General features: G+C 35.5%; 1 protein-coding gene across 4 annotated transcripts in view; it reads left to right on the top strand.

Moving 5' to 3' along the window:
* Positions 1–12485, top strand: part of NAV3 (neuron navigator 3) — a 296173-nt gene that overhangs the window by 209470 nt on the left and 74218 nt on the right. For 3 of the 4 annotated variants that reach the window (XM_066257605.1, XM_066257603.1, XM_066257606.1), the window contains 4 exons: positions 33–74; positions 1439–1599; positions 3187–3375; positions 7147–7199. In XM_066257605.1, coding sequence (XP_066113702.1) covers positions 33–74; positions 1439–1599; positions 3187–3375; positions 7147–7199 — 445 coding nt within the window. The remainder of the gene's footprint in view (positions 1–32; positions 75–1438; positions 1600–3186; positions 3376–7146; positions 7200–12485) is intronic. The other variant, XM_066257604.1, reaches the window with a different exon arrangement.

Genomic DNA, 12485 nt, shown 5'->3' with positions numbered 1-12485 from the left:
TATGTCCTTAGGGGTTTTCTTTGTTTTAACAGCATACAGCTTGACAGAAATACACTACCCAAAAAGGGACTAAGGTATATATTATTTTCAGCACAATTGCTGCCTTTTTTTTCTGTTGTTACTTAAACTTTGTGTGCTGTCTTTCTTCTTACTCTTTCTTTGTTTGTTTGCAATGAAGTACCCAGTATTGAGTGTGAAGTCACTTTTAATCCTTTCTCGGGTCTGAAGAGGAGGAGAGATAGACCTCAGGTAGATGGGCTCATAGAGGACAAGACCCAGATTAAATCCAGTGTAAATACCATTGATGGGGGCAGCAACTTTTGGTAAAGGCAGAACTCGTTCTAAAATTAAATGAACTTCCCTGACTTTTGCATCTTGGAGGCATATACTTGCAAAACTCAGAACCCTTGTAGTATATAGATGTGGCCAGTTCATGTTGCAAGGATGCTCTAATTTGAAGCAAGGGAAATAGATTTTCATCATCAGAAGACAGATATGTAGTTAGGTATGAATCCTTTTGGTAAAAACTCAAGAGTTTTAATTTCTGGGTTTTTTTTTTTTTAAAGAGTGCTTATATCTATCAGATTAATTGAAATATGAATTCCTAGTCTTAAATCTCAAAATAACTTCTCAGTTCATCATAAAAAATAAAATTAAAATTTACTCCATGGCCATTCATTATTGCACACTTTTATCTGAGGAGAAGATATAGAACGAACTACTAACGGAGCTATAACACTGTGTGAACATATGAAGTTGACTGCTCTTTAGTGCTAAGGATTTACTTACTTTGGTGAAAGTGAGTACTGGCCAACTAGGTCTTTCCAAGTTACCCCTTTTCTCTTCAGTTTCTTAGCAATAGCAAACAGCTTGCAATCATTCCATATCAAGAGTGTATTTTCTAATAAAGTGAGAACATTTTCTCTCCTTTTTATAAAAAAAGTTCAGATAGGATGTCAAACGACATTTTAACCAAATAAATACTTTATGATTTTAAATAAAAGAGATAGAGGAAGCTGTTAATTTATGTTCCATTTCCTATGCCTTTCTGTGACCATCACTCCAATTCTCTTGGCTTCCAGCCTATCAGTGTCCACCATTTTTTGTCTCTGTTTACACCCTTTTTGGATCCTCAGCACTGTGCTTTTGAGTCCTTCTCAATTAACTTGGCTGTCTGCTCATTGTTTATGATTTTCAACTACATATCTCACAAAAGCATAACTTTCTTTTCAAAAATTTCTTTCTTTTTTTTTTTCCTGTGAGATTCAAACAGATGGTGTCAAATCATCTGGAAGAACTAAACAATTATAATTAGACTCAATCTGTTTGAGAATGTTGTTTAGTCTGAATATTAAGCTCCTCTCAATTCCTTTCTTGTCTCGATACTGCCCTGCCCCTTTAAGATGCGCTGAAGTATCTTAGCTGTGCTGTTTTGCAGATATACCCCATCATCTCGGCAGGCCAACCAAGAAGAGGGCAAAGAGTGGTTGCGGTCCCATTCAACAGGAGGGCTTCAGGATACTGGCAGCCAGTCCCCTCTGGTATCCCCTTCTGCCATGTCATCTTCTGCAACAGGAAAATACCACTTCTCCAACTTGGGTAAAATATTCTGAAACAGTAATTTCATATAGTCTTTTCATCACCCACCCTCATGATACATAAATGCACATAAAAGTGTTCATTTAAAGAGGAGATAAAGGCACCCTAATGTCACCCTTTATTTGTGTGATTACTGTTTATGAAATAATTTCCAAATGTTATTCAGTTTATCGCTCAAGACAACAACTTGACATAGGTTATCACTTTACAGTCTAGGATCCAGGGGCACACAGAGGTCCTACGACCTAAAAAAAATCCCACCACTGGTAACAAGCAGAAGCAACAGCTGACTCCAGAATGCCTGACTTCAAGCCTAGGTGTTTCCTCAGAGTTCTCTTGAAAATTAATAGAATGTCTTCTTGTATTTTCTTTCAGATGTGTTTTAAATATTATAACAAAATTAATCATCTGTTTGTAGAAAAATAGAAATAATTAAGAAATGACGTGATTTTATGATTCCAAGATTATTTTTTATGATATTTTCAAGTTAAAACTCTCTTTAAAATGCATTTGAGAATTTCTATTAAGATAATACCTAATACCCTGTGAACATTTTTAGATAAATACAGTGGAAAATGACTGACTAGCTTAGGCACTGGGTTACTTTGAACTTTGCATCATTTGTATAAAATATAAAATCATTTGTATAAACATCATAGGAAATACAGGGAAGCATGGCAAAATAATGAAAGAAGTCTAAACATGGCAGTTATCATTTAATAGATCTAACTTTTTTCACCTAAAATACATTTTTGGATAAAAACTTTACTACTGATAATAGTCCTGGTAAGGCATCTCAAACAAAGACTCATTATCATATTCCCATGAGTGATAACAACTGCTCTCTCTGACTGATGGTTTTTCACCGTGCTACAAGGGTTACCACGTAGAGGCATTGCAGTGAACATGGAACTTCCAAGTTCTATGTATTTGTTGGACCATTTTGCATATACAGTGATGTTTAAACACCCCTGTATGAAATTTTGTATGTTTGTGCTCCCAAAGTTCCTTCCATCTTGAATGACCTTCTACCCCACTGCCTATATTTACCCTTCAAACTATTCAGAATTAAGCCTTTTCTTTTATATCCATGGAAGAGTTGTAAGAAACTTAGATCGACGCAAAATGACCGAGAGTCTTTGCCTGGGAGTGTCAAAAGGCTCTTGGGGAATTTAGATTTCTTGAATTTTTGTTTCTTTTTGATTTCCCCATTAGAGTGATATATTCTTCCCTAAAAAGAAACCTGCAGACTCTGGGAAGACAATCTTTTCTTCACAGTGGCTAGCAGAAAATACCATATTATTATATTTCTAGCCTGAACAGTGGAGGTAATTTGCTTGTTCTGTTTAATATTATTTTAAAAATTGACATACTATTGTCATCAAAGTGCTAGAAGAAAAGAAAAACTCCACTGTGACTATAATTATTGAACATTTCAGAGGCAGACTACTGGTTTCCCTTAAATAGAGACACCCTATAAACTCACATTCTCATAAGAATTGAAATCACGTTTTCACTTTCTGTCAACCTACTATTTCCAACATCCAACCCCCCAGAATAATACGCTATGTGTGCTTTCTTTTTCAGTAAGCCCAACCAATCTGTCTCAATTTAACCTTCCTGGGCCTAGCATGATGCGCTCAAATAGCATCCCCGCCCAAGACTCTTCCTTTGATCTCTACGATGACTCCCAGCTCTGTGGGAGTGCCACCTCTTTGGAGGAAAGGCCACGTGCCATCAGTCATTCAGGCTCATTTCGAGACAGCATGGAAGAAGGTAAGTGTGGAAGGACATAAGGATGAAGTTACTTTATTTAACACTGAGGTGAAAATGATCATATCACCAATATCACAAGAATTCTTGAAGAGTAAATAAATAAGTGTAACTTATTTGAAGAGTCTTGAAACTTGAAGAAATTTTAGTCTACATTACTAGTTCTTTCTTTATGCATTTGGAAATATGCCAGATATTGTTTAGATTAACACGAGGCTATAGAATAGTACAGAATAAATTCTCATATAAAAATCTACATGAGTTTAGAGACTGTTTGCCCTAATATGTCAAATACCACATTGACTGTTTTCTTTGATATCTCAGTTGAAAGGCCATAAAGATTCATGAATCAGAAAAATTATCTTATGAAACTGCTGCATGCTGCTGGCTTAAATTCTCAAAAACTCCCTCTTGTGTCCATGTTTATCATATCATTTTTGACTTCAGATTATATTTACTTTTTGGTTTATAAGTTACATTTCCTTATTTAATGCAATGAAATTCTCACCTGTCCTAACAAATTTCTTTGTAGTTGTAAAGTTCTTTAAGAACACTTTATAATAAATCTATTTGAAAAACTCAGGAGTTTTAATTGATTTTCAAATGTAAATAATTTTTTAAACTACATAAACTCAAATGTAAAATTTGATAATATTGGGAGATTTTTCTCTTTGATTTAATGAATGATTTTTAAGAACCCATATAGAAAAATTGTGGCTCTTGCATCATAAAGCATATCAGTTCAAGAGAGAATAAGGCCCTGGCAGGTTGGCTCAGTGGTAGAGTGTCAACCTGGCGTACAGGAGTCCCGGGTTCAATTCCCGGCCAGGGCACACAGGAGAAGCACCCATCTGCTTCTTCACCCCTCCCCCTCTCCCTCTCTGTCTCTCTCTTCCCCTCCTGCAGCCAAGGCTCCATTGGAGCAAAAGTTGGTCCGGGCACTGTGGATGGCTCTATGGCCTCTGCCTCAGGTGCTAGAATGGCTTTGGTTGATACAGAGCAATGCCCCAGATGGTCAAAGCATCGCCGCCTGGTGGGCATGCCAGGTGGATCCTGGTCGGGCACGTGCGGGAGTCTGACTGCCTCCCCATTTCCAACTTCAGAAAAATACAAAAAAAAAAAAAAAAAGAGAGAGAGAGAGAATAAAAGTAAATGTAGAAGTTCAGATTGATTATAATGAAATCAATCATTAAATCAGCCATACTATCATAGTCTTTAATAATTATATATATAAAAAAAGGACTCCATATCTTAAAACATACTAGATAATCTTAAGCCTCTGGCCATCCATTTCTTTATGGTATGACTTGAGCAAATTTCCTAACTTTATTAGCCCTAATTTCTGCATCTCTAATTTCACAGGTTTGTCACAAGGATGAGATTACGGAATAGTTTTGTTCTTTTCTCTTTCCCCTCTCTACATTCTTTTTTAAAGTATCTCCAGACTGAAGGCTTAAGCATCTGTGAAAATTAGCTCATGGTTTTCAGGTCACCACTGTACATTTAACAACCTAGCACTAAATAGGTTACCACAATTACCATGTTTTCTAGGATATAAACCAAACCACTGAGTTCACCATGAAAAAGAGTGAGTTATACACTGAAAGTCTGCTGATTACTACAGTGCAGATTTTATACAGTGCATATATATATGGTCTACCGGAAAGTTCTGTTCATTTTTGGAATAAATCAAAATACAAATTTTTCTTACTGTCAATAAACTTTACTAAATAATATAATTGCCATTATTATTAATGATTTCTTGCCAATGTGAGGGCAATTTTTATATCCCATTTTTGAAAAATGTTTTATCTTTTGATGTGAAAAATTGAACCAGTGCTTGTTTGATATCTTCTTCATTTTTGAATTTTTTGCCCTTCAAAAAATTTTGTAAGGACAAAAACAAGTGATAGTTGGAGGGTGCTAAGTCCAGGGAATATGGTGGATGCGACAGACATGCTTCTGTAGCATTTCTTCCTTGTTGAAATTCATAAAAATTATAGTGGCATAAATGAACTTTATCAGTAGCCATGGGTACACTATCACTTCACACATAAGACTAACGTGAATCAACTTTGTTTTAGTTAATTTGCTACATCAGTATGTATACATTAAGTGATAAAAATAGAGAGGCACACATGCACCAAATAACCATGTGCTTACGTGTTGAAATTTGTGATAGAAATGGACAGAACTTTCCGGTAGACCATATATATATGGTCTGAAATCTGAAATGTCATTGCTTTTTTGAAATGGTTCTATCACTCTCTTCATAGACAGTCCTCTTATAACACTGTAGAAATAATTTGCTAAGCATACTGATGGATTTCTCAAGTGCCTCATTTACAAATAGAATGCTGTGCATATGCTGGGAAATTCTGGCTTTCCGTTAATGAGGTTTAAATAATCTAAATTTCTGAATGCCAGCCTGAGTGGGCAAGATGGCTTTTTGCTAGCCATGCATTGAATACTAAACTATTATAATTTTTAAATCATGGTTTAGAATCAAGGAATTATTGGACTAGGGAAATAGAAGAGAGCCTACTCTACTGTAATTAATGATGCACTGCCCAGTGCTCACAGTAAAAGATGAAACTAAGCCACAAACTAGAAGGTCATAGACCTATAAATATTAAGTGATCATAAGTAATATAGTAAGCAGGAGAAATATTGTAAAACAGCAGAAAAAAATCTGAAAACGGAATCTCCCAATTCACTGTCATACCACAACAGTCCATACCAGTATTTCTAGTTATTAGAACTTGAAAGAATGTGCTTTTAAAAAAGATGACTAACATTTTGCATGTCTCACAGAATGGTAGTATTTGCAGTTTCCCCGTCCTCTCTGGCCCAGGTTGTAAGCACCTCCCATGTACTCTTATAGTCCCCAGTACAATGCTCTTGATAGTATGTATATTGCTCTATTATAATTATCTTTTTAGTTGTGTATCTTTCTACTTATTTTTGAGCTCCTAGTTAGTCCCGGGTTCTAACAAGAGCCTGTCACATTGTGTGTGGTCAACTGGTTATTTAATAGATGACCAAACAGAAATAACTTGATATTATTCCACGGTGAAAAGACAAAGGACTTTTCTGCAAGTATAATCAAACACAAATTTTATCAACATTTTCAGTTTAATATATTGAGCCTGCAGAAATATAAAGCAGCCTGTTAATTGTTTGAAATGGTGTTTTGATAGGCACAGATAAAAAACAGTTTGCGATTTCTATTCTTAATTTCAGCAAGACACCACCTTGAACTAAAAAGTACTTTTCTATCACTAAAATTACAAAAGAAACAATTCTTGTCCATTTAACAAAAGCATAACAACTCATTATAGATAATGTTGAACTAATCAGGTTGGATAAAATGCTTACTTCCCTGGAAGTACATGGAAAAAAATACTGAAAATAGATCTTTGTTTTCTAAAAATAAAATAAAATACATAAAAAAAGATTGTTACAGTTTAAAAGTGTATGGAAACTACAGTTCCGGTTTTCATGATTTTCTGATTTTGAATTATGTGGGTGTTGATGATAGTTGTCAATAGGTGCATAGCATCCTCTCTGTAACACGGCGAATAAGGTACTTTAGGGGGAGGTATGCCATCTTCTCATGTCTCAACATGTTTATGGCAAAAAAGAAGACTTATTCTCAGATTCTTCTGTCTCGCAGTTATTATTTTACTTCCCTATTCTTTGCTCTTTGTTAAAGACCTGGTATCCTTGAGCACCTTCGTTATTTCACCTGTGGTTCTTTTGTGCTTTCTCTAGTTCATGGCTCTTCGTTATCACTGGTCTCCAGCACTTCTTCTCTGTACTCCACAGTAAGTACTGGCTGTTAAGAGAAAGCTTCCACCTTTGCCAAGCACACAAATGATTAAATAGACTGACATTTACACAGAAGCTGCACAGTGAAATAAGGGCTGTAAATGAAATGCTCTAAGCTACTGCATACCCGATAACCTGGCAAGTGCTGCAATAGACCTTATGTGGTCCACTTCCCTGTGCTTCCACTGGACTTTTGTGCGCTCCTTATAATCAATCTATGGAAGGAAAACTGAATGTCACAAAGCCTATTGGGGTATAACTTGTAATCTCTGAAATCGGGTAATATGCTCCACCATAATTTTATAATATTAAATAGTTTTCCTTGTTTGCTTCCCTGAGCCATTACTGATAATTGTTCTATGGTAGTTTTTTTCATTTCACTTTTGAGTTTATTTTTTGAGGAGATTATGCCAAAGTGTAAAGACTTTTGAGGCTCAGAGATTTTTTTAAATAATCTTCTGAAATAGAGTATGATTTTTAAAACTTTATTTTTTAAGAAAGAAATGCCAATGTGTCAACTTATTTTCTCACGTGAAATTATAGTTTTTTGTTCCCAAGGTAAGTTTTCTGTCTATTTAATATAATTTTATCTTCTTCAAAAAAACAGTCTTTAGGAATTTTTTACAAGAGGTTCTTTTATGCCTAGGGAAGAATAAGGTATATTTAGTTTACATAATCTCACTGAGACTCTAATATTATGAATAATCCTTAATTCTTCATTGAAGTGTTTATATTCAGTTCACAGACTTGGCTCTTACCTGAGCAATTAAGCATTAGGGCAATATTGATTTTTTTTCACTCATTTTTATTAGGTTCAAATGTTCCTCATTTTATGTTTGTCTTAATATTCATTGCTTTACATAGTTACTCAAAATTAGACTCTTTGGCAAAGACAATATTTTTCTTCTTACTTCTTTTTATTATTAAGATTTCCAATAAGTTCTATAACCAAAGAAATCATGATTAGTGTTTAGGTAAATCTGCTGTGTTAAACAAATGGATAAAGTGAGAAATGTGGAAATATATTGGAATAAATGCAAAAGAGAAATCTTAATAAGTTAAGAGTTAGGGTTCCACCTGTAGGGCCAGTGCTGCTGCTGGTTAGGGGAATGTATTCTGATTGAAACTATTGCAGCTAAAGTCTCTATATAATATGAAAAAATGCAACAACATTATAATCAGATTCAAATATATACAAAGCCTGACCTGTAGTGGCACAGTGAATAAAGTGTCAACCTGGAATGCTGAGGTTGCCAGTTCGAAGCCCCAGGCTTGCCTGTTTAAGGCATGTAGAAGAAGCTACTACTGTATTATAAATTGGTGCTTCCTGCTCCTCAACTCCCCGTTCTCTCTCTCACCTCTCTCTAAATTCAGTAAGTAAAAGCCTTTTAAATATATACAAAAGCAACATTTGGATAAAATATTCAATACTTTTATGAAGCTTAAGAAAAACTCAAGAATAAAAAGAACATAGGTTGAAGAAAAAGAGATGGCTAATTAGAATATACCAGAGTCCTTAGACCTTTTTATGATAATGAAACTGTTTTATAACTGTATTGTACAATACCTGGTTATTGAGTATTTGAAGTATGTCTGGTGTGACAGAGGAACTGAATTTTTAAATTTAACTATTTTAAACGTAAATAAGCATATGTGCCAAGTAGCTGCTATATTGGATATTGCAGATTTATTGGGAACAAAGGTGTTATATTTTAAAAAATGGTAGATATAGATATACAGAGATAGATATGGTATATATAGGTCAAAATAATGACAATTATGAAACATAAGTGAGAAATAATAAATCAAGGATACAATATGAAATGGGAACAAAAATGAAAATAAAGAGACTATATACACATATTTATAGGCCACCATTTAGAGATGAATCAGGTCCTATTGTTTAGTGTAAGAAGGATGGGCTTGGTGATCAAGTCACATGAGAAGATGATATTATTAGGAAATTAGTAATTTTTTCTTTTAAAGTGAGAGGCAGAGAGGCAGAGAGACAGATTTCCACATGTGCCCTGACAAGGATCCACCCAGCAACTCCCTGTCTGGGGCTGATGCTCTGCCCATCTGGGGTTGTTGATCTGTTGCTCGGCAATCGAGTTATTTTAGTGCCTGAGGCAAGGCCATGGAGCCATCTTCAGCTCCGAGAGCCAACATAATCGAACCATTCAAGCCATGGCTGAGGGATGGGGGAGAGGGAGAGTAAAAGACAGAGAGAGGAGGGTTAGGGGTGGGGAAGCAGATGGTTACTTCTCCTATGTGCTCTGACTAGGAATTGAACCTGGGACTTCCACACACTGGGTCAATGCTCTACTGCTGAGCCAACTGGCCAGGTCTGGAAATTAGTAAATTTAAATAGTTGTGTTAGAAATGATATAAATTATATACTTGGATTAATAAATAATCTAGAAAATAATTCAAAAATGCACAATTGAACTAGTAATAATGAGAAAATTTAAAGATAATGAGGAGTCATTGTCTCTAACCCCCCTTATCATGCACTGAGATTTAATTGGCAATCTGTGAAAATGCTTTCCAAATATGAAGTGAAAAGGTAATTTGTCATTATTTCTCATGCCTTCTTAAGGAGTCTAGATAAAGATTCTGTTGATTTACATTCTTGCCTGACTATATCACTAATTATTTCATGGCATCGGGCAAGTTGTGAAATTTCTTTGGACTATACCTATGAAATAAAATTGGGAAACGACAGATCTTTCTGTTATTTCTGAAATAATTAGAGAAGACCAGGGACATTGTATACCATAAACCACAAAACATTGTTGGGCCCTGGCCGGTTGGCTCAGTGGTAGAGTGTTAGCCCAGCATGTGGATGTCCTGGGTTCCATTCTTGGTCAGGGCACACAGAAGAAGCGACCATCTGCTTCTCTACCCTTCCACCTCTCCTTTCTCTCTGTCTCTCTTCCCCTCCCACAGCCAAGCTTCCATTGGAACAAAGTTGGATCTGGTGCTGAGGATGGCTCCATGGCCTCCACCTCAGGTGCTAGAAAGGCTCTCATTGCAATGGTGCAATGCTCCAGAAGGGCAGAGCATCGCCCCCTAGTGGGTATGCTGGGTGGATTCCAATCGGGTGCATGCAGAAGTCTGTCTCTCTACCTCCTTGCTTCTCACTTCAGAAAAATACAAAAATAATAAAACAAAACATTGTCAATTGCATGGTTTTAGGAAACAGTATTTATAGCATAGTCTATGTAATAGCATCTTTTGAAGTGTTCAGTACACAACTAACACAACTGCACATGTCATTCCTTCATAGAATAATTGGTGTCTAGGGCAAAAAACGTTTCCTTTTTTGCAAGAACTTTGGGCACTATCTCATTAGGCAAAATACTGCTTTTATTATAAACATGGGTATAAGCCATGTTTATTCTAACACTTCATTTAGGCAATTTATGGAATTATATATTTTGCTTAAAAATATTAAAACAACCGCCCTGGCTGTATAGCTCTGTTGGTTAGAGAATCATCCTGAAGCGCAAAGGTTGCAAGTTGGATTCCGGTCAGGGCACATACAGGAATAGGTCAATGTTACCGTCTCTTTCTCTCTCCCTTTCTCTCTCACTGAAGTCAAAATAAAAAGTAAACAAAAAATAAAGTAAAATATTAAAACAACCTAACAAAGTAGGCTTGTTGGAAAGAGCATTTACTTGTAAAGTCACTAAACTAACGAACGCCATTGGAAGAATTCTTTCTTCACATGCTCGTTCTGTTAAAACTTCTACCAATTACAATTTGATATCATTTTTCAAATGTGTCTTGTCATAAAATTGTGTAAATCACCTTCTAGAATTCCTGAGCAGAAAGATTCATGGAGGCTGCAAACTGGTTACAAATAACTGGCCCAGGCTCATCTCCTAAGGTATTACCTTTGGTAAACTTAGAGTTTGTGTGTTTGTTTTTAAATCCAAACCAACAGTGTGAAATCTGGAGCTTTTACCTAAAAGTAAGATTAATTTTTTTTAAATAACCAGAATATCTAAAAACATTGTAACGGTATTCCTCCAGGTTGACAGTCACCCCCATTGGATATCGGCATGGGCTTTCAGGCACGCCCTGGTCTCCCCACCAGCTTTTCTTTTCTTCCTGAAGTCAAGTTTGGGTTGCTATTTTGTACTGGGGAGATCTCATAGGAAGGGAGTATGCCTCATTATTTCTATATTTATGAAAGTGAGAAAATAAATGATATTTTATTTTTAGGATCTAGAACCTTTTCTTCTTTATGTGCCTGAACCTGTTATGTATTAATATTTTTTTTCTTGCAATGGTTGTTTTCAGATTGGCTATATATTAAAAATTTTATTGAACCCGATTTGTACTTGGAATCTAATTTGTGTTGGTTTAATAAGAGCAAGGGCCATGTTTAGTTTATTGTAGATTCCTTTAGCATTTTTACTAACACACAACTAATACTAAGGTAGATATATACTTTTTAATTTTTAAGTTTGAATGCATGAAAGAATGGTTCTTTAGTAGCTTACAGAATAAAGAATATTCTCATATATTTTTATCTAGGCAAGGTGTTTTATAATGTTTACCATCCTTCAGGGCATTGGGCCTCCTTTAAAACCATTATATAAAATAACAGGGAATCACAAACCTTCCCTAACCCATTGAAGAAATAATAATATTAATATTCTGGCTCATTGATTCAACTTTAACATCTACCTAGTAATAACAACCAAGTATAAGAAAGAAGGCAAGTATTAAAGAAAAAGATAATTCTGAAAAATCAGCAATAAGAAAAGTCATTCTATACATTATATAGAGAATTTATATGTAATAACTCTACTTACCCAGGGCATTTTAAATGAAAAATATAGTGACTACTTCTTGACTATTTACAAAACATAGACTACGTTGCTTGTTCTAAATATACAAATTATTTATTGAGTATTAACTTTCTGTAATTTTAGCAAGCCTAGAGGTAGGATTTAGGCAGAATAAATTGGCCATAACTATGCAAAGCACTAGGGAATCCAAATCGTCATAGTTAACTGGGTCATGTGTCTCATGGCAAACAACCTGCCACTTTCTTTTGATTTTGAGACATTTTTATTACAGAATTACTTCCTTACTTATGATTCAAAAACAAAGCTTTAGCCTGACCAGGTGGTGGCGCAGTGGATTGAGCATCGGACCGGGATGCGGAGAACCCAGGTTCGAGACCCCAAGGTCGCCAGCTTGAGCTCAGGCTCATCTGGTTTGAGCAAAAGCTAACCAGCTTGGACCCAAGGTTGCTGGCTCGAGCA

Source organism: Saccopteryx bilineata, chromosome 2, assembly GCF_036850765.1.
Source record: "Saccopteryx bilineata isolate mSacBil1 chromosome 2, mSacBil1_pri_phased_curated, whole genome shotgun sequence".
Classification (NCBI taxonomy): Eukaryota; Metazoa; Chordata; class Mammalia; order Chiroptera; family Emballonuridae; genus Saccopteryx; species Saccopteryx bilineata.
The sequence above is the reverse complement of the archived record's forward strand: the minus strand, read 5'-3'. Positions and strand labels throughout refer to the sequence as shown.